This window comes from Centruroides vittatus, unplaced genomic scaffold, assembly GCF_030686945.1.
Source record: "Centruroides vittatus isolate TY-2023 unplaced genomic scaffold, ASM3068694v2 scaffold_3315, whole genome shotgun sequence".
NCBI lineage: Eukaryota > Metazoa > Arthropoda > Arachnida > Scorpiones > Buthidae > Centruroides > Centruroides vittatus.
Genome location: NW_027122703.1, coordinates 2,256,814 through 2,281,398, shown reverse-complemented (window position 1 = coordinate 2,281,398; position 24,585 = coordinate 2,256,814). Strand labels below are relative to the sequence as shown.

The 24,585-nt window shown below is 28.4% G+C and overlaps 1 protein-coding gene across 1 annotated transcript; it reads left to right on the top strand.

Moving 5' to 3' along the window:
• The first annotated feature begins 2,367 nt into the window (after positions 1-2,367).
• Positions 2,368-21,026, top strand: LOC136988610 (delta-sarcoglycan-like). Its single transcript, XM_067286516.1, is given in 9 exon segments — positions 2,368-2,395; positions 15,681-15,847; positions 15,849-15,935; positions 16,419-16,520; positions 17,210-17,297; positions 17,390-17,509; positions 19,805-19,877; positions 19,974-20,097; positions 20,182-21,026. Coding segments are annotated over 9 exon segments (951 nt in total). The 5' UTR covers positions 2,368-2,376; the 3' UTR covers positions 20,353-21,026.
• Positions 21,027-24,585: the final 3,559 nt, after the last annotated feature.

Sequence of the window (24,585 nt, the reverse complement as noted above, 5' to 3'; positions counted from 1 at the left end):
CCAACAACTTTAAAAATAAATATGTTTAAACGAGGGAAAAATCTTACATAAAAAGTCCCTCTTAAAAAAAATAATAATACCAGACTGTTAAAAACAATACACTGGAAGCGGGGGAGGGGAGTGGGAGATAAGATATAATAGATTGAGCGAATCAATACAGGGCTATGTTATTATTTTACAGGCTTTTACCAGCTTTTACAAAAGGTATATCAACATTATACAGACGATCAAATTTCATTTGACCATCAGAGGAAAATATGTGAGTTGGAAAAGATCCAGAAATAACAGGGTTTCGTAGATAGTTCCCCCAAAACTAATGATCGAAGTAATGGCTAGGATCGAATGTCTAAGATCAGTAACTGGATACTTGATAGAAAGACAAACACTTAGCACTTTCGGATATCGGAATCTGAAGCACATTGCTGATGATTGATGCCAAATTAGATTGTCAAGTTTTGTCTCTTAAAAGTGTTCTACGTGAATGATGACATGAATTATAAACGGTTCCGTTTAATAGAAGATAGTATAAATTTTTTTTTTATTTTTTCTATTATTATTTATTCTAGAAAGAAGGAGAATTATTCAAGATTTTAAAATAAATCGTTTATTTGGTTGGACTTTTTTTGTTTTTATTCCATTCGTCTTCGAGCAATTCGAGTTAACCTAAATAACCAGCGTGCTTTTTGTTACTTGAGAAATAGAAAACGAATCAAAATTGAAAAAATAGAATTAAAAAAAAAAAAAGGCAAATCGTAATAAGCTTATATAGAATTTACCTGGAAGAGAATAAGGCAATAACGAAATGATCATCGGGGTGTGGCGAAAATAGTCGAAAAGATGCTTGTAGCGTGCAATCTTATCTTTAGATGTAATTATAGATTGACATTGTGGCCTACACCCTTAAGATGTCACGTGGTTTGGTGGGCATTTATCGTGTTAAAAATTCTTTTATGTAGGTCAAAAACTTTCTTAAAAAGTCATATAACAGCTCACAGCAACAAACACGTAATTAATAGCAGATGTTATAAGTGTTTTTTTTTTTTTTTTATAAGGTTCTGAAGAATTTTCTGCAGTTGTAACTCTGGTATTTAATATGTAGACTTAATTTTTGATAAAATTTAAAATTTTCTTCTTTCTTTTCTAGGTGAAAAATAGAATTGATCAATTATTCTTAAGGTAAGCGAATTATTTTCTTACATTCCTCCTCCATTCATGGTTTTAAATTTATTCTTTTCCATTTATTTTTTCGAGTTAAAACCGATGCAGTTATACACATTACATGTTATTTATAAGCAGTTTTCTCGATCGTAACACAAACATAACATCATCCGAATGTAACATTTTCGTGACTATTAATATTTCGCGTGACGACCGCTACTAGAGTTAAAGGTTTTCGGGTTATGCGGTGACGTCACAGTACCCCGGGTATAGCTTTTCGGATCGAAAAATTTGAGGATTTTTCGGGTGTTTATAACCGAAAATTTTATACTGCCGCTTTAAGTGCAGCTAATAATATAACGGGGACGAGAATAGATTTCCTGGAACATCTTTTACACGATGATACCCAGAACGAAGCGTTCAAATTTCATTGTTTGATTCTGACACACGCTTTATCATCACATATCGCAACAGGCAAGATATCCACAGGAATCTGCTAGCGACATGTAAATTATCCACAATTAAATTCGTTCATGGCTGATGTTAAATACAGTTGATGTGGCTGCGTCCAGAACAGCAGTAACTGTATAATTAATTTGCAACGTAGTCAATTAACAATATACAGCAATTAGTAAAATATTACCCGTAAATGATTATAATATATGTTTTAATTAACGTTATTTTGAATTTATTCGTCTTTAAATTTCCTCCACTTGATTTATCTTTAATATCTTTACGTTGTTTTTTTTTTTTTTGCTTTTAATCATCAGGCCGCATACCGATTAATGGTAAATTTATATTAAATTGATATTATTATGCCGAATATTGTCTTGAATTTCTATCATTAATTAATTAATTGTTATATAAATAAATAGTAAAGTTATCTAAGTAAATATACATGGTCGGACTTAATTTTAATAATAGAAAACTAATAAATTACTAATGCAAATACCTTCCTTATAAAGTCTTACGTGATGTTTATTTAACATTATAAATAATATTAAATCAAATTAAATACTCTGACGTGATTCATTTAGTAGAATTTAAATCTTTTATAATGTCATACAGTCGTAAAATATAGATTAGATGTTTTAAATAATAATTGGCTATAAATAAATTAATTAAATATTATACAGTTATACAGCATATGATTCTTATTGTTCAGTTAGTTCGGTTTAGCGCCACACCCGATTTAGTGCCAATCTCGTAATCAAGCAAATGGTGACGCTAAATAGAAGTTTAATCGTATTTAGTTTCGTTATTATAATTTTATACAATATTATTTATCAATTATTCTATTCAGAGTTACATTAAATAAACGTTAAACAATGATAAGCCACTGCATAATATTTTAATAAAATATTAAATGTTTTACAAGTTAACCGCTTAATTTTCAATATAATTATGTTTAAAATGATTCAAATTAATATTTTATACTTAATTTTATGCCTGGATGTAGTCCTATATTTGAATTTTTAAACCCTTTTTTACTTTCCCGGCTGTTATATATAACAGAAAGAAAATATGGCGATTTGGGGAAATTTTTGAATTATGGGGAAATTTTGAAGGGACAAAACGTGACTCTCCCAAAAAATTTTACATTTATGGACTTAGAAGACCTTAAAATGTCTAAAAATGAAAACAAAATTTGGGTTTTTTTTTCTGTATGTATGTATATTAGTGTGTGGGGGGTTATTGTGTACAACTTTGTTCACCCATTTTGAAGCTTTATAACTCTTGTGCCTTTTGTCGAAAATTACTAAAACTTTGCAGGAATGTTTGTACATTAGTGGAATTCATGCTATTAAATTTTGAAGGTCAAAGGTCGAGTGGGTGGGAAGTTAGAAGGGGTCATATGTCATATCTCGAATGGCTCGAACGTGAAGATTTTACTCGTTAAAACTCATCTCTATCCTCGAAATTAGGTTTTTTTTGTCATTTTATAATAATTTATAACAAAAAGTTTTTAAATACAGTCTCATAATGGCGCCACACAGAATTTTAATTCTTGCCGGGAAAGTTACGCAACTCGTTGCTGGATCTTTTTTACGCAAGCGACTTAATTTAAATATTCACCAGTCCTTCCTACCAGTAAATGATAGATGCCTATACATTTTTTTTTTTTTAAAAAAAGAATATAATAACATATTAAATATGTTTCAAACTTAATACATGATTCTGACAATGATAAATGATTGTTTTTTTGACAGAAAATCATTTCTACAGGATTGATTAAATGCATTTTATATAAACGCATCCATCTGAAGGATCTTTATAATTTTTTTATGTTATTATTATTATTATTATTATTAAATTTACAATTATCCTTTGATTTTTTTAATGTAGCATAAATATTATTTTCGAAAGAAAATTTTCTAAAGGACATCTTTAGAAAATTTTGTAGAAACACTTGTAAAATAGAAATTTTCTAGTCGAAGCAGTCATGCGAGTAATTTAAATCAATAGTGCTAGTAATAGAATATTCCTAGTGACATGTGAGAAATATGAAGAAAAATAAAGTGTTTGTATTTGCTTTTTTTATGACACGAGAGCCTCTTGGGTTATGTCGAGCCAAAGAAAATGACAGAAACTGCGAAGGAAGAGATATAGAGATGCTACAAACTTATGTCTAATGGGATGAAACCGAAGATTTATAGTAATATAATAGATCAGAAAGTATGGTGTAGTAAATCTAAGTTAGCAACGAAATAAAATTATTACACTGTAGTAAATTACAATCAAGTTATAAAATATAATCATTTTCAAATCTTATTTATAATCATGTAATTTAGGAAAAGAAAGGTGGGGTATACACGCTCTTAAATAATTACTAAAATTAAAATATACCAAAAATTACCTTTTCTTTCTAGTATCCATTTTTATATGTATAATGTATTTACTGTACAGAAGTTTATATTAGATTTATCTACAATAAATTTATGTACAAATCTAGATTCTTATTAATGCTACAGTAAAACCTGTCTATAACGGATCCACTGAATGATATTGTGTGTAAATTGTTATTATAAACCTGTCTAACGGGAGTTTTCTGGAAACAAATTACACGACAGGCGAAATTCTGCGTAACGACATCATTAATGCAGTAACTTGCTGGTTAGGATCATGGTCGACTTCTCGGTGATGAGAGTTACACATCATTTTTTTAAATTCTGTTTTATTAAGTTTGCACTTTCTGGAAAGTATCCTTGACAATACAACATCGCTGCTACTCCTCAACCCTCCAGAAGAGTTAGTTAATTAAAGCGTAACCTTCCATAAACCAGTAACGGGTTTTAAACAGGTTTTACTGTGTTATATTTTTAAAAATTTATATAAAAAATGAATCTTAATTATTATTTTATATTAATTATATTAAAGTAACAATCGATTACTTTGTAAAACTCTTAATTGGAGAGAGAGAGAGAGAGGGAAAAAAAGAAAGAAAATACAAACCAATTGCTTTGCAGATTCACGTAACACATAGAGTAATTGTTTCCCCTTACAAATTAACGACACAGAAAATAGAAATACGATTTATCGACTTGTAAGAATTTGGTGTAAATTCATTACAGTTTCACGGAATGAATTAAAAATTTTATTGATTAAATAGTTTTCATTAATAGCCAGTATGACGGGAATTTTAAATGTGTATCTATAAACCGTATAAGTAATATTTAACATAATGTAAGAAGATATGTGTCATAATTGAGGCGTAGCGTTAAGCCTGTTACATACCCGAACGTGTAGATGACAGAACTATCTGTGTTTTTTCCATCTAAACGTTCAGGTATACCGGACAAGCGCACCTGTTCAGGTACGTGTGTACCTGGCTTTAACGATGCCCCTTCTATGTGGTTTATAGAATTGAGTTCTTTCTCAAAATTTGACGGGCGGATTTTGATTAAACTTTATTATTTGGCGTAATACGGAACGAGGAAATTACAAATGTAATAAAAAGTCGAGAATCCACCATTCGTTTTCGATACGGTGGGGGTCAAAGTGCACAATGTCTAAGGCTGCTAGCACGAGCGTACTCAATTTTTTTAAATTTTATATTCGAGTCAATAATTTAGTAATTTTCGTGTATTATGATCTATAAAAATATTTAACAATACATAATTTGTGCTGAAAATATACAGAAAATTCATTTATTTCTTTACAGTTATAAAAGCATTTTTAAACACTTTTATTATGTTAAATTAATTTAATATTTACTATATAATTTAATAATTTTACAACACTTTAAGGTAAATTAGAAGATTTTTATACAATTTTCTATAAAATTTAAGCCGCAAGTTTCATATATTTTATGATAAATAAGTTTTTATTTCGGAATAATTACCTTAAGATGCTTATAACTGTAAAATTTTAATAACATATTTCCTTAATATTATATTAAATCCGATGATTTATACACGGTCGTTAATTAATATCAGTATTTTATACGTATTATTTGTAAATATCTGTCGGTAACGTCCGTTAACTGCCAATGGATAAAATATTTCTTATGACATTTAAAAATTTTTATTATACAATAATTATACACATTAAAAGATAAACTTTAATGTTATTATTTTAACTACTGGTGCACATTAAAGCATCCGCTGGATTTTATAAACGACTTTTTTATGGCATTTAAAAATTTCTAAATTATTTAATGTTCAATAATCATGATTCAGAATATAAAAATTACACATTAAATTTTCATCAAAATCTTCACTTCGTATCAATATAAAGGTGACGTTTTTATCAGTGAATTTAATTTCGATTTTTAAAATATTAGTTACACGTTTGATCATTGGAATTGATATGATTTTTCTTTCCCTTTTAGGGGATGGAATATCGACGATAAATTTAAATAAAATAATTAAATTACCGTAGAGATTAACGAACTTTCTGTTGAAAAATTCTTTAGTCAAGAAGACATAACATTGAAATGTGCTAGGGAAGATTTACAAGAAAGCTAAATGCATAACTAAAATAAGAATACCCCAACAGTGGCATGGAGCCAGAATTAAAAATAGTAAATGTGTATTAATATGACCAATGATTCGTTTTAAACGATCAGCACACGTTAGTTTTATCTTAAAACATGCAGCGCTTACAATATTCTTTAAAACATTTTTCAATGATTTAGCTTGATTTTCATCACATTAACTTCTTTAAATGCTAGTTTAATCATATAATTTTCTATTTTACTTGAGATTTAATTCGAATTTAAGCTATAAAAAGGAAAAAATTATGGTAGTTTTATATCTGTAAAGAGTTGAACAGTTGCTATCAATCTCCTAATTGTGTTGTGTTTTCTTTACTTTCTCCTGGATAGCATTGAAAAACGCTTAATACTCGATGGAAGAGAGTTTTATCAATAGAAATTTACTCTTAAAATAATTATATAAATGGAATGTGATACAGTAAATCCAATATTAGTAGAACAGTAATAAAAATTCACGCTACAGACATTGATTATTGTTTATTTAGCTACATAATCCTACTTACTACACAACGAAGATCCCAGAAATCGCTTACATCATATTAAATTCATCATCACACTTACACTTACTACTTTATTTTATTAATAATACAAATTCTTGCAAATCTTTCTACTATCATCATTTAATTTTAATTAAAAAAAGAGATTTAAAATTATGGCTAAAAGCAAAATAATATCCAACTTAAATGATTCCGCAGGCAAACGTGTACTTTCTTCTATTCGTAAGGATGTATGAGCGTATTGATCATCATAACATAAAAGCATAAGTTATAGCCTACTTTATAGTCTATAAACCTACTTTTATTCCTATTAACTCTTCTCATTGAGTTATAGTCCTACTTTTAATAATCCATAATCCTACTTTTAGTTCTCTATAGTCCATTATTTTTAGTCGTACTTTTGTATAATCTTATTTTTATTCCTCTGTAGTCCGTAATCATACTTTAAGTCCTACTTTTATTCCTCTGAAGTTCATAATCATACATTTAGTCCTACTTTTGCATAATCCTACATTTAGCCCTACTTTTGCATAATCCTACATTTAGTCATTTAGTGCCTAATTCTACTATTTTCCATCATCAGAATATGAAAGCATAAGTTATATTTCCTCGAAAGTGGTGACCTTCCTTCCGTTTGTAGGGGTACTAAAAGTGGCAAAGAGTATGACTTTTCTCATTGATCGAGATTCATTTCTATTTCAGTAATTCTTTCTCGACTTGAATAATATTTGTTATAGATATTTTTATACAAATAACATTAGCCGCTTACTTCATTTCTCTAGAGCATTTCAACTACGTTTTAAACATGTTATATTTAGCAGTCTCATACATAAAATAATGCATCTCCACATAAGAAATCTTCTTCTGCATACTACACTGGAGGATGAATACAATTCTATCTTATCCTATCAAGTAGTAAATATTCAAAGGAGCGAGGAATAATAAGAAAGGATAATAATCAATACAACAGTATAATTTATTGATCATTTTTATTTCAACAGAATATGTATTGCTCTAATAGCAAACACGTTGTTAATTTTTAAAATAATTTTAACCGTTTCAATCGTTTTAAATTAAACTTCGTGAAAGAAATAAGTTTTTTTTTTCTTCTTCTTTTTTAAATAATTTATGAAGCGTTTATTAATATATTTGTCGCAATTAATTTTCTTCTAAAATGTGACGTGTTCAGCAACTTTCCTGATAGAAACCCACCGGAAATTACGTACAATGACGTAGAAGGTCATATCCGGATGTTGACTAGGATCTATTTCCTGAACTATCTTTGACGATTTCCCAAAGGTATTTTCCTATAAGTTTCTGAAAGTATCGAATAAAAGTGCTATTTTTTTAATTCAGATATTGATTTTTTAAACTCTAGATGGCAGCACAGTTCGCGATCAATTAAAGAAAATTTCCTCTTATTTTATTTTATTTTTTATTTTTTAATTCGTTTAATTCGTAATACGAAAATAATTAAAAATATTAAATAATATAAAATGTTATAAATTATATTAATTTAAAACGGAAAAGAATTTATATATATATATATTTCCTGCGTAAATGTCTGTCCGTAACACTATCGTAGTATTTTGTATAAAAACTTGCTAAAAATGTGTGATTTTTACACGATTTTTAGTAAGCCATACCGCTTTATGTTTAGGATTTTATAGATATTCATACGTCAGATTAATTGAATGCGACGTCTGTCCATAACGCTATCATTTTGATGAATGGATCGATTGAAAATTTCCATATAACTTCTCATTTATCATTAGTAGCGTCATAATTGGATGCGAAATAAATTATTTTATTTAAAAAATTGTTTAAAAATTCCTAATTTGCCTGTGATTTTTAGTAATTAAAATTAATGCTTCGAACATTATCAGCGGTTAGTACTTTCCCGGCTGTTATAACAGAGGGAAAGTACGGCGATGGGTGAAAAATAAACCCTCAAAATGTTTACACTTTTGAACTCAGAGGACCTCTAAACGTCGAGAAATACAAAAAAGTTGGTTTTTTTTCTGTATGTATGGATGTTATGTGCGTGTGTTTGAGGGGCACGATTTTATTCACCTACTTTAAAGCTTAATAACTCCTGTGCCTTTTGTCGAACACTTCTGAAATTTTGCAGGGAGGTTTGTGTATTGAGGGGTATGATGCTGTTAAATTTTGGTGATTATAGGTCGACAGAGTAAAAAGATATATGGGGTCATGCGTCATATGTCGAATAGGGTCGGACTTACTGAAGATTTTACTCGTTATTAACATTTAAAATGTTTTTAAAAAGCTCAAAATGAAAAGTTTTGACATTTTATAATAATTAATAATATAAAAAGTAATTTAATACAATCTCATAACAGATGGCGCCACACACGATTTTAACCTTTTTTTTCTGCCTGGAAAGTTACGCAACTCTCTGACGGATTTTATAAATATTTTTAATAATAAGAATTTAATGGGAAACTAAAAATAGTTATATAATTATAGTTAAGCTAGCTATAGTGCTATAATACCGAATTATATTGGGATATATAACTGTAATAATCAGTTATACAGTGTGCGTGTTATATAACTAATAGGTAGATAATTATTACCGATTATTATATAATAAACGTTACGTAAATATAGAAAATTAAATTATTCATGCTCTAATTTTACATAAAAATTCGAAAAATATAATTTACATATAGAAAAAATATGGATTAAAAGACGATTAATAGCTACTTCTGTCTGTCCGTGTAGATTGGCAGGTTGATTCATGTATTATAAAATAGGCGATTAAAATTTACAGCCAGCTACTTTATTCAAAAGCTTCATTTAACTATAAAGATAGTACAAAAGATACAACGGAACACCAGTATTTTAGATATTACTTCAGGGAATAATAAACTATTTAGATAATTCCACATAACTTCTTTTATCCTCTTCTCATCTTTTAAACTTATTTTTAAAAGTGATAAAAATTTCCGTATTAAAAAGAACGTTATAAACATTAATTTATTACGTGTAAAATTCGCGAAAAATACACTTTTACGGCACCTCATCAATCTTTTAAGGGTATTAAAATCGGATCGAACTTTTCCAGATTTTTATCCTCTTATTTTTATATATTATTACGGCCAACCTTCGAACGACGGACACTGACGGAAACATAAAAGAATGGCCGTCGTTTAGAGATTATCTTTACGCATTTTTCTAAAAAAAAAAAAAAAAAAACCTTTCCTGAAAGATTGGCCGCTGTTTAGAGGTGGCCTCTATTACAGGTTCGACTGTATTATCCGTCTATTCTTTTACATTTTCAGTTTGTAAATATGTAAAATAGAACTTATTAAAACGACTCGTTCATGCATTTGTTTATCTTTTTAACGAAAATATTTTAACGTCTGTTGAACTCAGGAATGTTGACAAAACCAAAAAATAACACTTAAAACGATAAAAATTTTAAAAATTAACCATATAAGGAGAATATTATATTTGAAATATTTCCTACAAGATTTACTTAAATTAAAAATATGTGATATTAAATTCCTTTGTTGTAACAAATCTTTTTTTCCCCCCCTGTTCTGTTTTTAAATCCATCCCAGAAGATAGTCATGTATGCAAATAGAGTAGTGTCAACTTAATATAAATTTATTTTATACAAGAAAAATTTTTATTAATTTTCCGCTAGACGTCTAAGAAAATCAACGTTAACATTGACATCCCGGCATCTCTCTCTCTCTCTCTCTCTCTCTTGTTTAGTACAACTAAACAAATTAACGGTCGATAATTGCCTACCCTCTCGCATCTTACAAATGATAGCCCTCTTAATCACGTGACATTTCCAAAAATTTCCACCCCCCAACTCTGGTTTGGGGGTGGAAGATCTGTGGAAAGTTTTATTAAAAAGTGTACTACACGGCTGCAAACTAAACTTTTTCTTATTACTGTTATTATAATTATATTATTTTTATTGAAACTTTATCTTAGATAATTATTTGTTTTTCCTTTTTCTTTTCTTTTTTTTTTAAAGTTTTAAAAAGATTGATTAAAAGTAAGAACGTGTGGAGAAGAAAGTCGTTATTTTAAAACCCTTTTTAACAAGTATATTTTCAACACACATGTTACATGTCTACCTGCCTAAGTCTTGTTACTACGGTTGAACGAATTTTACTTAGGTTACTTGATGTTACCGAGGTAACCAAATAAAAGTTTGAAGAAACTACACACAGTACTTACTTTTTCTCAATTATTTTTATAATTTTTCTTTTAAAAAATAAGATTAATTCTTTACTTACTTAATGAAATTTACGTCGATTTTTTTTTGTTTATTTCTTTCATCCGTTGTTACGTTAATTTATGAATTTACACTGAATTACGTATACTTTACAGTACTTCTTTATTACTCTTACTAAAATGTTTAGAATTAAATTGATATTTTTTGAAAGATTTAACGATTTCTTACGATCAGGCTGTTCGAGAAGAATGATTCGGGGGTGACTAAAGTATTATTTATCTAATCTTACCTAAGTATAGTCATGCGATATGCGTTATTATGTTTATTTCTATTTTAAAGTAACAAAACTGATTGTTTTAGTATTAAAATGTACCCCTCTAGATATGCTCCCGAGAAGCCAGTAACGCCTCTGTAAATAATAAGATCTCGAATACAGATATTAATAATGGAGGACAGAAGTTTCTGAACACAGCAAATAGAGAGACAACAAAGTTTCGGGTAGGATAGGTCACACAGTACACTGAGAAGTTAACAGGATCCCAATTCAACAGACTTTTATGTAAAAAAAAAACATGGTGTAAATTAAACTTTATTTCGATTGGCAGTGAAAAATCTGCTTTTATATCCTTAACACGTATATTGTCTTTATTAAAAGTAATTGAAGAGTCATTCTTTTTATAGAAGGACAAACATATCCTCGAAGAGCAAAATGACTCATGCTGAACTCTTCTTATTTGTTGCTGATTCATTGATTTTAATAAACTGCCGTGTTTACTGATAACTCATAACTATTTTAATACTCGATATACATTTAACAGGTATTTTACATAAGAAGACAATAAATTTGCACACAATTTCATGCTTTATTCACAAGATTGTATACAATTAAGATATATTTGCGTGATTTTTTTTTTAAAGTTAATCTTCATTTATTTTAATTAAACACAATAAGTAATTGTTCAAATGATAATTTAATCTAATTCGGTTACATTTTTTAAAGTGTAATAAAACAATTTTAAGTGAAAAATGAATGAAATTAGATTGATAGCTGAGGACATAAATCTAAAGTAAATGGACGATTGTAACAAGAAAAAATATAAATAATTGAAGTTTTGTGTGATGAAATGTATTTTTATTCATTTTATTACTTAAATTGCCTTTTAATATTGAAAAGGATGAAGTGCATAAAGATTTTTTATGCACTTTATTCATTAGAAATATATCAGTTCTGTCATTTTGAAAGGGGGGAAATACAGAAATTCACGAAATTGATGACAGCAATGAAGGTACAGTACCTAAATATGGATAATCGTTAACGCATGGAGTATATAACCATTATACTATTAAGTTAGTGAAATCGTTCCTCTTACGAAAACCAACTTTAAATGTGATTAAAACCGAGAAAATACGTTATAAAATTTAATCATGTACTGGATACTTATATAATTTCTTAATTAATTAGCTCATTTAAGGCTAATTATCTCGTAATAGTTAGTATCTTTTTATGAAGCTAGACTTCTAGCGCACGGAGCTTATTACTCTTCAGGCTTATTGCCCGCATATTATACTATTAAAGCGGTGCTGGGCGTATCTTGTAAGAAGTCTACCGTAAGTCGTCCATCGTTGATGGTCCCAGTGAGACAATCACATTGTCACAGGAATAAAATCATCAATAATTCTTGACCATACCATACGCTATTGCGTGTTCATTCGACCATATATTTCAGCATTGGAAACCTATATTTATTCGAAAATTACAAAATTCGAAAGAGTTTTGATTAAAATTTAATTAAAGAGCTACACATTTTAATATTACCTCAAGGAACGGAATTAAAAAAAAAAGAAATTAATTATACATAATTAGTCAGGGTTAATTCAATAAATAGATTAGAGAGATTTATTTATTTATTTTTTTTTTAATTGAATTTAGAAATTGTTAAATTTATTATATTTTTTCCTCTTTACACAGTTTTTTTTTAAATATCTAATTATTGTTACTTGTGTTGATAGCGTAAAGACGTTAATAACATAAAAACTTCTGATAGGAAGGCATCATTTTAGTTTGGTTTTCATAAAAGTTTTTATGAGAATCATAAAAAAGTAGTGCCAAATACATCTTCCTGCATTGTTAGATAAGAAAGATAATGTTTATTTTCTTTAAATTCTGTGAAAAATTACCAAGATAAAGCAGTTATCTTTTGAAAACATTGTTAAAATAATTAACATCTATCGAAAAAAAAAACTAGATTTTAAATTAATTAATTCTGCCATTTAAAACATTTTATTTTTCTGATAAGATACTTTATAATTTTGTTTTCTGTAATTCTCGTTTTAATGGCATTTACCTTCCCCCCCTCTTAATTTAATTTCATATTAATTTTTATAATTGACTTTTTAACTTATTAAAAGTGAATTTATGTTATTATTTAATCGTTGCTTCAAACTTAGCCTAGAAAGAAGCATCAAAAGTAACTTATGTACTGTACTGTATAAATCGTATAGACCATACGTAACTACATTAATAACTAAGTTATTTCATTATTAAATTGTTAATAATTTAACTCAACTTCTCAATAACAAATAACAAATTTATTTTCCATTAAGAGAACGTTAATTCGATTTGAAAATTTGAACTTGGAATCCGTTATAAACGTACTTAAATTACACCAACTGCTATCGAAATGCATTGCTTCGGAAGGGAATTTCGGAGCTAAAATACGGGATAAATTGTCTAAAAATAGAAAATAAAATAGCTAGAATCATCAAAAATTTTTTTTTTTCGTCGATAGAAAACAATAATACAGATTTTCGGCTGATAGAAAAAGTCGAAAAAGAAAGATAATTACATAAAGTTTATGTGATACTATTTTTCTCATATCACATCCGAAACAATCAGGTAGAAAGATATACTTTCACCCCTCCCCACTCTTAACTTATTTTTCGGTTCAAAAATAGAATAATCCCGTTTTAAAAGAGTATAGCGTGATAGAACTTTACGGGAACAACTTGGGAGTAAATTGACAATCATTTGAAATAATGACCCCGAGCCATGCGTGACTGCACTTTTAAAAATACCAAGAAACCTGATAACAAAAAAATGTAAAAAAATGTTTACAAAAGTAGCTTTTAAGGAAATACAGTACGTACCATCGTATACGGTCAATAAGGTAAGCTTAACAGCAAATAACCGGTTATTGAAACTAACAGCTAAATATGTTATACATTCTACAAGCAATAATGTATCAAGAAAATAATCATTTTTATGACACTAAATATAGGTTAGAAAATTGTATATACTGTAAAATAAACACGCTCTCTCGTTAAATTGTATCTCATTCTAACATTGTTTAAATGCAAATGAGTTTGCGAAGTTAGTTATTCTTTCTGAATTTTTTCTTCTCTCTTGCAATTTTTTTTTTTTTTTGTGTATATTTTAATGAATGGTAAAGTGGTAAACTTCAATAATTTATGTTATAAATTTTAATTACTCAATAACTCAATACAGAATAATTTTTCGGGGGTTTAATGTAGTATCTACTGTGTGAATTTTTCAATGTTTACAGAGCTTTCCTTACCAGAAAGAATTCGAATTACAGCGGTAATCAAGTTTTGTAGCGAGCAAACAAAAATTTCTTCCCTCAACTTATCTGGAAGTATTTTAGGGAAAGAATTGCTTCAGGAATTGTGTTTTGCTCATCAAAAAAAAAAAAGGTGATAGAAAGAAATCGAAAACGGATTGTGGCAAATGATTTTTCTTTACAATTTCTTTATCAATCAGTCAATGCCGTATTTTGTTGTTTGCATCCCGAAGTAATGTGTTTTTGAACGTTTTAAAAATCAAAATTTAGCATAAATTTTTATGCAGCAAAGAGAGGATATATATGTAATAATTTTATTAAATTTACAGCTAAATTAGTTATAATTTAATGGTACTGGTTTAGCTGTAAATACCGCATCGTAAATGAGAGAGAGAGAGAGAGAGAGGAAAAAAAAAACTATTTAGTAGCACGATTATAAATTCTAAACTACTTTAAACTTATTAAAATTAATAAGCTAACTTTATAAATAATCTTGTAAGTTATAGTTAACAAAATGAATTTTATTTATTTATTTTTGTTTTTTAATTATTCGGTGGTTAAATTACTAGTTTTTAATGTGCTGATAGCGAAATTTATTTTCATTCTCTTCTCGTGGTACACAATGATGAAAATAAACAAAAACCGCTTAAATCTTTAAAGGATTATGTCCAGTAAAAGTGATGCAGAAAGAGTTCAGAGGGTGATTACAACTAAAATCGACGCTTAATGAGGCATCGTGTAAGGTAGCGATGCATGAAACACTGTGTGTTGTGGGGAAAATTTACCGATAACATTTTACTCTTTCAAATATAACGACTTAGAAATTTGGCGTTCTGCCAGACATTGTCTGTTAAGTAATGTTCCATCAGATGGTACGCCAAGGAGGACTGATGAATCTGCCTTCCTTTTTACTACATTTTAATTGAAAAATTGATTGTACTGTACTTATAATTCTTATATCGAAAAATTTTATAAAGAAATCTCTTCCTTGTAATTTAATATGAATTATAACTAAGGATATCCTTCATTTTTTTTTTTTAAAGCCACGTTTTATCGCGTAATCGGGATGCTTTGCATTATTAGTCATGTGATTAAAATTGATGGGACGTCGCGCTGATCTGTAGAAGTGTCGTATCACGTTAGCATTCACCTATCACGCGACACAATTAACTAGGAATGCATCCGTACATTCGAAACTTTGTTCGTTATTCAATATATATAATATCATTTTACAGATATGGGAAGAGGAGAGACTACATCCACAGCAACCACTTCAGCATCTCAAGATTGGGCAGGTGGAGCACCTCCTTCGTCTGTAGATGGAAATGGAATCCATTATGATCCATACAGTAATCAATATATATACGGAGTAGGCATATACGGTTGGAGAAAACGTTGTCTAATACTTGTTAGTCATACTCTTAACGGCTATGGTCATCATCAATATCGCTCTCACAGTGTGGATAATCCGTGTGATGGACTTTGGAGTGGTAAGTTTATAAGCGGATACCCTAATCGGTACACTAACTAAAGATAGAATAACTTTAAGAAAAAAGAAAGAAAAAAAAACCAATAACGAGAAATATATTCTTAAAGTGTCTTCCATCGACCCTAAAAAAATAACATTTCTAAAGTGGACAGGGGGTTCATTTTACGACCTTTTTATGACATTTTTCCTCGACCCCATACTTTCTACGTAGGTATAGCATCTAGCAGAATAAACGTTGACTGTAAAATTTCAGTTCGAGGTCATAGAAAGTCGTAAAAATGTTCCATTCTTTAATCGCAATAGTAGTAAATAATGTTGTTTTATTATAAGACGAAACTGCAACGTTATGACTCAATGATGAATTACTTATTTCATACCGAATGGTGCGAATGATAATAAGAAACGATTTATATACGTTAAATTTTAGCGGTTTATTTTAAATAAAATTTTATCTATAAAACATTATATGAAATTATCTTTACAGTCTGGAATGGGAAAATTAAGGATAATGAATAATGGATTGAGGGTGGAAGGTAAAGCCGAATTTCTCCATTATCTCTACGCGGCAGAGATTCGTTCCAGAAAGGTATAACTTACTGCATCTTATGCAATTTTATTTATATATAATCTTAAATCGTTTCTAAATCTATTTTCAATTTATATATCTTATATTTTAAAATTGAAAAACACTAATCACGAATTTACGATCTATTGATTTCGTAAAACAAACGTTAGTCCAATAGAAAATAAATAAAAAAATAACGAAAACAGGAAAATGCCGTCAAGAAAATTCACGAAAAAAAGAATTTTTCTAATTCTCCATATTGTTCAAAACGATTAAATTCTCGAATAATCACTACGTGGCGCTGCATACGACGTGCAGATGGCGTTAATAGATAGTTATCGCTACAGCGCCCTCTCGTTAATTTCCTACTGTTGGATACGATCTGATGTAAGAAGAAACTTACACTGCAATTGTTTTTCTTAGAGACATTTATTGTGTATCTTGTGGTTTATTGAGTAGTTATTGAGGTGTTCCACTGCTTCATTGCCGAAATGTATTATAAGCAATATATCTTTACGTAATTAAATGTTTTTCGCATTACATAAGATTAATTACGCTTCCTCTCAACAGATGGCGACAGAATAAAAATTAGTTTTTATGACAAATTTTCGATATAAAATACTGTATATTTTACAAACAATTTTTCATTGAAACAAATTAAGAAAATTCCCGTAAAGGGGAAAAATTTATAACGAAAATTCTATTTCTAGGAGCAACCTTTAAAGTTCGAATCTATGAGAAATATCACATTGAATGCCAGGAATGAGGAAGGAATTATAACAAATAGGTTAGTTGTAGGTAAGAAAAAAGTCAGCTGATTTAAATTTTTAATTATATTTTCATACATTCAATTGAAATTCGAAATCTTTTGAATGTTATACTGCTTTTAGGAGAATCAAAAATTGAATCAATGGCAGAAGAATTTACGGTAAAGGATCCTTATGGAGAAATTCTCTTCCATGCTGATGGCAAAGAAATCGTAATAGCTGCAGATTCACTTAGAATTACAGGTAAACGATTAATAAATTAGATGAATTTAAATTTTCTTTATTAAATTGTTGTTAAAAAGTATATAAGTTGTAGTAAATTAATACTTTCTTTTATAAGCTGATATTGAAGTTAGATGGAATGGTTTCGATTTTAAACATTCTTTTTTCCTTTACTTCACTTTACTTCTATGCGATTTCTGCAAGAAAAGTAAATTCTCAACTTTTAAAAATCAATATAATTCTAATATATTCGTTTTTTATTATCTCTCTCCCTAAGTCACTTAGATATTTTTTCAACGTTTCTACTGTTCATTGCTTTACTTTTATGCTTTTGGATCTAGTTTATTGTTTCTCTCTTTTTTAAAACTATGGCCATTTCTTTTTACGCTGCTTCTTTACCTTTAAGAATAAATCAGAAACTTCTGCAGATTATATTTATTTATTAAAATAATTTAATTTCCTTTCTTAATGCATAATCATAAGAATTTAATGTAGAATGCATCCAAGACAATGGAATAGTCTGTTTCATATGAAACGGACTTTATTGCTTAACTGTCCGTAAATATGCGTGAGTAGTTGCAAATTTAGACAATTTATTACTTGTTTTTTTAATTAGACTTTTTATTACAGATATAGAAAATATTAAATACAAATTGTCAATTATATTACATATAATAGCCTCTTTTGAGGTTATTATATGTAACGTAAGAGGGAAAGTATGACGACTAGTCATAAAGTGACTCCGAAGATTTTTACATTTTTGGACTCGGGACACCCTGAAATGTCCAAAAATGCAAAAAATTCGGGAGTTTTTCTGTATGTATGGATGTGTGTATGAGTGTGAGGGGCACAATTTTGTTCGCCCTGTTTAAAGCTTAATAACTCGTCGAAAGTTTCTGAAATTTCGTAGGCAGGTTTGTTTGTTTGTTAGAGGAATTGATGCTATTAAATTTTTTTTGGTGATTAATTAAAGGTCGAGGGGGTGGGGAGATAAAGGAGAAAAAGGGGTCGTATGTATCTCCAGTAGTGTTAGAATTAATGACGATTTTACTCGTTATTAACATTTACAATGTTTATAAAAAGCTCAAAATTAAGCTTTTTGACATGTTATAATAATTAATAATATAAAAGGTTTTTAAAATAAAATATAACAGATGGCGCCACATAAAATTTTAACTTTTTTGCCGGGAAAGTTACGTAACTCGTTGTTGGCTTTTTAAAAAATAATTTTCCGCTTCTGAATATTTGTGATAGAGAGTAAATCAAGAAATTCATTTTAATATGTATTTAGTTCTATGATGAGGTCATCATAAGGTAACATTTTAGTCACAATTTATGCCTATAATATTGAAGCAATTAATTTAATTCCTTATTTTTCTAAATTACAAAATATTACGGAACAATTTTAAAATAATTGTTGGGTCGGCTGTTTTGCAAGTGTGAAAACCTAACGACCGGAATCCAATCTGGAACTGATCAGGTTACACTTACGTGTGGGCGCGAGATTCGGGGACGTCTTTTGTTCGGGTCAGTTAGACGAGCAGGACGTGACCGGTGTCCAGTCCGACCGTTATACGCTTATTCTTTGTTAAATATAAAACAGCGATTTACGATTAGAAATCTTACACCCTAAGATCCTAACAATAATAACAGCACACAGACATAAAATTAGTTACAAAATATTCAAGTAAATAAATTCTTGCGTTTATGTAAAGGTAGTTTAATGTCGACAATGAAGAGCGAAGCTAAATGTATATAAATAAAGTAATAAGAAATTCAAGATCACGTAAAAATGTTGCAATTTTTAAATAATTTCGTCTGACCAATTCATATAAAAGTGGTTTCATACGTTGTTTATTCAACTTGAAACTACATCACTGCCTGTGCTATTCACTATCACAACAATATAAACTATGAATGCCACAATATAAAAAAATAACTGTACTTTTTATAGATGCTTTTAACGTTATCATACTATGATAAAGAATTTTAAAGCAATTATTTCGTAAAAAAGATATACAGGGTAGTCCAAAAGTAAATAAACCGATATATATATATATATTTGAGAAAATTTTGATAATTAGTTATCTTTACAGATACTTATAGTTTTATACTATAATAATAATAATAATAATAATTCATAACAGAGCGAATTTAAGTTTTAAAAGTTATAGATAAATATTTTCTAGCCAACTTTGTCTATAGTATAGAATTAATCCTGAGAAAATTTAAATGAATTTCTCTTATTCACTCGCTCTTAAATTACTTTCTGTCGCGTGAGATAAACAGGAAACTACTTAATTTTTATTTATTTAGGTGACAGCGGAGTAAGATTTGACGGATCGCTTCAAACACCAATCATCCGAGCCGAACCATTCCAACAGTTAAGGTATGCGTAATCGATATTTTCTAATAAAATGGAGACAAATAAAGTAAATATGATTAATTATTGCATCACAGTAAATTATAATTTCTGTACTCGCAGGCTGGAATCCCCTACGAGTACTATTAACATAAAAGCACCCGAGGGCATAGACATCAAGTCCAGAGTGGGCGACATATCAGCTACCTGTCTCAAAGATTTTAAGTTACAATCTAAAGAGGGAGTGGTGAGGTTACATTAAGTACTTTTAATATAAATTTTAATAAAGTTTTAATTTATTTCTAGGACTTGTATTTTTTTTTTCTTTTAGATTTTACTAGATTCGGAAAAAATAGAATTAAAGAATCTTAAAACGGTACTGCCAAGTTCAAGAGGGAAAACGTATGAAAATGTATATCAGCTGTGTGTTTGTGACAATGGCAGATTATTTCTGTCACCTCCAAAGGGTTATTGCCAAGCTGATAACGATGTATGCATATAAAATAAACTGCTGACAATTCAAAATTATTCATAAGTGGTCCAACAAAACAAAAAGACACTAAGCATATCTACTTTTTACCAGATAAGCCGCCATTTTGGATTATTCAATCCCGTTTTAACAAGTCTTAATTCGCTATATAGTTAAATATATTATAGAATCTTTTTGAAAATGAAACAGAATTTACTTTCTAATCACTATCTAGCGTAAGGAAATTTTAATAAATCAAGCATTAAACGTAGGAAATCAGAAAAAAAAGGTAAATATACACTAGAAACTCATAATTGTGATAATTTCGGAATGACACAAGTGTCGTTTAGGTGAGTATATTCAATATGGCCGCCTTTCTTCGACTGCCGAAGATGAAAAGAGTTAAAATAATTAGTAACTATATGACATTCAATTATTTATTGTTGAAAAAAAAAATTCGATAAAATGCCAGAACTGATTGATGGAAGCTTTAAAGATGGATGTGCCTTTAAAAGTCGGGTACTGTAAAATTAATTATGGCAACCCTAGGGGATATTCGTGTATAAAAAAGAAAAAAAAACTATTATTAATCTGATTGTGAATCCATGAATGTATTTTATACCTGTTTTTATATACAATATACATAAATATATATACTTATAAATAAAAAAATAAATAAAATCATCGCAATATCGTACCTTTCATAATATTGTGATTTCATGTCTATTTTATTGTTTATTTTATTTTTAAATAAAATTTAAAAAAAATACATAGAGTTTTGCTTTTTAATTATTAGCGAGGTTGAGGCCGAAGTTTTAAAAGCGAAAACGTGTACGTCGGACGTTCAGCGCCGCTTTCCTGTAAGCCTAGAAGTTTGACAGTGGCGTTTGGAACGTCGAGCATTCAACTGACTTTCCAAACGCCATTGTCAAACTTCTAGGCTTACAGGAAAGCGGCGCTGAACGTCCGACGTACACGTTTTCGCGTTATAATAGGAAGTTGAGGCCGAAGTTTTCATTATTATTATTTGTATAATTAAGCTGGCGTGAGTATAATCATTTAATAAACGTCGAGTCGATTTTTGATTAAACTTGGAAATGCAGCTTTTGTTTTTAATGAGTAATTATTAACGTAATTAAATGATCATAGAAAAATATTTAATTAATTTGCAATTTCTATTTACATCAATTAAAATGTAATATTTATATTCTTACGTAATTAAAGAATTTTTTAACTCATTTTTCTTCGCAAGAATCCAATTTGTTGAAATTATATGCTTTGTTTCTCCTTCATTAATACAATTAATTTTTAAAAAAAATTTATATATTTAGTAATTTTTCTCTACATTAATTCATTAAATCTTTATTTACTAATAAAATTTGGTACAGTACTAGATCAAATGGAGTAGGAAGTGGTGCGAATTTCTGGATTTTCCGGTTTTCTGGACAAAGATGTATTTTTATTTTCTATATATAACTGAATGTGTGGTCCATCCACGTCACGTGATCTATACTCGTCCAATCATAAGTCTAATATCGTACTCCAGAAAACCGGAAGTGACGCCATTATTGCTCTCTCTCTTCGAAGATTTTAATCGCTTATAGCATATTTTGATTTGAAAGTTGGTCGTAATTGCACACATATATTGTAATATTAATTATATTTATTAAATATTTTCCTAATTACAGTTGCTTCAGATAAAAGTAATTCCTACTCCTGAACGTAATAATGGCGGCGCATCCGGTTCCGTGCCTAAATGATTTACAAACAAAACAAATGAATATTTTATAAAATTAATTTTATTAAAATTTTCTTTGTTGTATTGCTTAATTAAGCAAAGTTTAAAAATATTAATTAATTAGCAAATTTTTTTTTATTTAAAACAATTAAAATGTTACATTACACCTTTTCTAAATAAGCGAAAAATTTTAATATTTTCGCAGATTTTACGCACAAAAAAATATGCGAAAAAGTATTAAAATATTAAATTATTTAATGTTTAAAATAAAATATTTACTGTTAAAATCCACAATTTATTATTAAATAGAATAAATAAAATAAAATATTAAATTAACGCGCTGTTTTAGATAAGGACAAGAGAGGGGGGGGAGAAATATTATTAACAAATATTAAATTTAAAAAAATAAAATATTAAGTTAAACAACAAATATTTATAAAGTTATTACGAGTAAAAATATGCGCAATATTTATTTAAAAAATAAATAAAACTGTTATGTGTGACATTAATACTGGAAGCTATTAAATATATCAAAGGAAGGTGCTACGGGGGAGGTTAAAATTGGGAAGGAACTTTGCCAAGTTGGCATTTTGCCATCATCCATATATCCATAAGTCATCTGTCGTCGTTGCTAACAAAATAACTTCTGATGTAGAAAGGTAAAGATGACGTTTAAAAATTGAAGATTGTTAAAGGTCCACCAGACACGGGTCTCTAACTGACAGGTGTTCCATGTCTCACATCAATTCTTCTTTTTTATTTTATTATTATTATTATTATTTTATTTTTCTTCTCTTCTTATCGTTTGTATAGTTGCTAGTTTAAGAGAATTGCTACATTATTTTGATCAAAGGGAAGGAGGATTGTTCTATCGCTATTTATTACATCGATATGAAATACCACGTCTCCGTTCACTTCTTTTTTTTAAAACTTCTACTCGTTCTTAATGGATTTCTAGAGAAATGCATTTAGACGTTGCTCGGTTTCTTTGAAGAATATTTGATTAATTGACCGACGTTTCCTTAATGTTTTATTGTTTAAAAAAAGGAATAAATATATAAGAAGTTTGAATGTTTATTAATATTTTTTTTTAAACCTAGTTTCGTTGGTATGAATTATTTGACATTAATCAACTAGCATAAACGACAGATTGAGAGAGAGTGTGTGTGTATGTGTTGCGTGTCGTGAAATGAATTTAAACTAATTTATTTATAATTACGTATGTAAATTTTAAGTATTAATTGGAAATTAATTGTAAAATATAATCATTCGACCTCAATTAAAAGAACATAACGAAATATTTTCTCACTTGATGTATTAAAGGATCTGGACAATGTAACAAATATAATTAGGATTTTTTATTACGAGTAAACAACGTACAGACAAAATATCCTGTAAATTTATAGTACATTAATAAGGTTTTTTTTTTTTTCTTTTATAGTTTTTCAACATCTCGTAAATTCTTCTTGTAAATTTACATTAAGTTATATAAAAGTTTGATATTATCCACTTTTCTTTCTACTGTATCTACGTCAAATAAATTAAATTATAGTCTTAAACCAGAACAGAAGTGTTAGTTATGATAGAAAGGGGAAAAATTCAAAATATTTATAGATAATAAACGTACAAACAAAGTCTTATTGATTTATATGGACAATTATAAATATATATAATAAAAACTTTATAGATTTTTTTGACTGTGAAGATATTATTAAGCATAAATTGATAATAAAATGCTACAAATTAAATGCCGATGAGTTGTTACGAGGGCACGAAATTGAATTTTTAAATTTATAATAACATAAACTTTTAATAATAATAAAAGATAATAAATTCTTTACATAATACAGGTGTTTTTAAAGAAATTTATGGCAAATTAATTATAAAATTCCATTAAATATATCTCGAATTCCCTCTGAACATTTAAGAAATCAGTATCAAAATTTTCAGGAATTTCACATTCATAAATTTATATTTTATACATCAATTTTTATTAAATTATTTTTCAGTAATCCATTATAAGAATATTCTTGAATTATAGTTTTTATTACCTGTACAGTACGTACTATTCAACAGTCTATTGTAGGCTATATTATTATGTACAACGTGTTAATTGACCAAGTCTTAATGTATTCGTGTTATAAAGTAATTAGGATAACTAATAATAAAAATTATGCAGAATTTTCTTCCCATATTCATCTATTTTTTAAATTATTTTTTAATTTAGATGCATTCGAGTAAACGCGTTAAAATGATAGTATACACATTGGTAAACTCGAGTCATAACATAGAGATTATAGTAAATAAGGGAGTGAAAACCGAGAATATTATTTATCGAGTTTTGATCTGAAGGAGAAAATCTATTATCGAATATCTAATCTAAAACTACCGTTATCTTACTAGAAAATCTTACCGTATCCACTAGAAGAGGATGGAAAATACATCATATGCTTGTCAGAAATTCGTTCAGAACATTTATAAGTAACGTAGAGGTAAAACGATATATGTATTTATATATATACCCATTG